This window comes from Argentina silus, assembly GCF_951799395.1.
Source record: "Argentina silus genome assembly, chromosome: 14".
NCBI lineage: Eukaryota > Metazoa > Chordata > Actinopteri > Argentiniformes > Argentinidae > Argentina > Argentina silus.
This window is the reverse complement of record NC_139668.1, coordinates 18068137-18070636: the sequence shown is the minus strand read 5'-3', so window position 1 is coordinate 18070636 and position 2500 is coordinate 18068137. Positions and strand designations below refer to the sequence as shown.

At 44.4% G+C, this 2500-nt stretch overlaps 1 protein-coding gene across 2 annotated transcripts in view; it reads right to left on the bottom strand.

Annotated features, from left to right (window-relative positions):
* The window catches only part of sh3yl1 (SH3 and SYLF domain containing 1), a 24218-nt gene that overhangs the window by 4251 nt on the left and 17467 nt on the right, over positions 1-2500 (bottom strand). For both annotated transcript variants that reach the window (XM_083684684.1, XM_083684683.1), the window contains exons 8-9: positions 2173-2251; positions 1924-1977 (exon numbers count right to left, since the gene is read on the bottom strand). In XM_083684684.1, coding sequence (XP_083540810.1) covers positions 1924-1977; positions 2173-2251 — 133 coding nt within the window. The remainder of the gene's footprint in view (positions 1-1923; positions 1978-2172; positions 2252-2500) is intronic.

Here is a 2500-nt window from a genome sequence, read left to right as displayed (position 1 = left end):
TAAACTTAGATATGAATCGCAGTTGACTGTCCCTTAAAGAAGATCACCATAACAACCAGCTAACGGCCGTGGATGAGCCAGCGAGCTAGCATCGTGAATGCAGGACACAGAGCTAACTAATGAATTATATCATCTGTATAAACCAACCATCGATATTATACATGTTTTATTAGATTAAACAATGGTCAATTGCATTCGAGCTTTATTGTCTCATAGCTATGAATCTGAGCCAAGGGTTGAATTATCTTAAAAGTTAAGAACATATGTTCTTTGCACAGTGGTCTATTCTACACTGTGAAAATGTGGCATGTATGTTCTGCGTAGTTTTACAAAGCTTACATTTCAAAAACCTCACTCCTTTCTTCTAGATGTTTCTTGAAGGTGTGGTATTGGCCCCTGTCTGGACCTCAGAAACGGGCTTCATTTGAATAGCCGATCTGAGTCCTTGTGTGTTTAGCAACAGGGACGATATAGGGTCAAAGTAAGTGTGCATCCACACATGATTCATAGTTCTTAAGTTAGGAAGCTAGCAAGCTGGTTATCGGAAAATACATTGATTTGAAAGCTGATGTCTGCAAGCTCGCTAACTATTTGCCTTATCCACTACTTACCATTGGGATACATGCAGGGCTCTATCTGTTGCAGTGGTTTTGCATTTTCGAGGTGTTCCCATTGGGGTTCAGACTCAGGGTGATGAGCGGATAAACCGCTAGCTACCGTGGTTTAACGTTCTGTCAGCCAAGCAGGGCTGAACATTAATGACTTATGAACATTAATGACTTATGGAAACACACAGCGGCACACTGCGTACTTCCAAGAGAATAGAAATCGTTAAAAATAGTTAAAAAAAAAATATATAAGAATATATATAAAAAATAACAATTATATATATATATATATAAACCTTCATGAATCCAGGCCCAGGCCCATACAGCTGTTGTCTCCATCTCCCCTTTCCTGAGAAAACGGCGTACTCCCTATCCCCCTCTCTTTCTCCTCTCCTCTCCTCCCCACCCCTCCCTCCCTCCCTCTCCACACAAATGATCTAGCCTTGTGAATGAGGCTCTGTTAAGTGGGACTGTAAGGAGCATCCTCTCCAGGCCAGAGAGGAAAACCACTAGTCTGTTTGTCTGTGTGTGTGTGTGTGTGTGTGTGTGTGTGTGTGTGTGTGTGTGTGAAACAGGAGAGAGAGTAAAGAGTGAAAGGGGAGTATAACAGCAGACATGCTCTGTGTCAGGGATATGGCCTAAGGGATAAGACAGTCCTCACATAACCTGCATCATCATCATCAGCATTCATCATCATCATCATCAATCTCTTCCTCCTCCTCCTCCTCCACCTCCTCCTCCTCTTGGATGGACAGGCCAGTTAGTGAGAGAACAGAGCAGGGGTAAAACTCACTCACCACCACCACAAAAAGATATATATATTTTTTTATGTGGTATTTACCTAGCATTAGCTTGATTGCTACAAAATGAAGCATCATAACCGATGCATTTTTGGTGAAAAAAAGTCACCCTTGGCACTCTAGAACGTTTACAATGTGGCCGACTTTATTCACCCTCGGCACTGAATGAGTTAAAAGCCCCCTGGGAGATCTGAAAGAACAACATGGTTGTATATGGAGGGACCGTTGCTATGCTACTTTAACCTCGCAGATCCTTTCAGGTGTAAAAAAGGAGCGTCCTCCTCCTTTAAAATGTCTTCCTCTCCCTTTTCTCCTCTCTGAACTGAACACGCGGGACAAGCAACTGCTTAGGCAGACGGACGGGTCTCTCACACCAGAGCAGATGAAGGAAAGGAGAGGGAGCCACTCTAGACTATTGGGACACACCCTTGGTGTAGATAGATGATTTGTGACTTGGGGTTTCCCCCCGGGGGATGAGGAGAGCATGACGAAGATGAAGATGTGGAGTCACTCACCTTGGCTTTCGGTTTTCACGGCGGATATGCTTGGGTAGAGGGAGGGTTTTGCTGCTAAAACACGCACACGCAGAACACACACACACAGGAAACTTCAGTCAAACACACTAAACACTTCATCGTCCCTCAGGAAACTTGTCTAACTACTGGTAACCACAGACGTGCCACCACTCGCTACACAGCCGAAATTGTCGCCTGTCTCTATCTATCTGTCTGTGTGGGTGTGTGTGTGTGTGTGTTAAGAGTTACCCTCTGTCCTGTGGGTGCTAGCAGGTCTCTGGGTGCTAGCATGTGCTGGAGGCTTTGGTCTGGAGGGGGTCATACTAGACTAAAACAAACCGCAGGGTTACAACAGGAAGAGAACACAGCAGGCCGGTCCAATTACTATGATGTTACAGTAGCCATGATACAGTATCACGTAGTGATTCACCATTTAGAAATGATAACACTTGTTATACATAGTCATACAGTAAGAAAATGCTTTGCTCTTCCATGACTTAAGCCTGTAGCCACTGTAGGGACTGGCAGGACATGTGGACATGGATGGGCAGATATATTAGTGTGCAGTAGTACACTC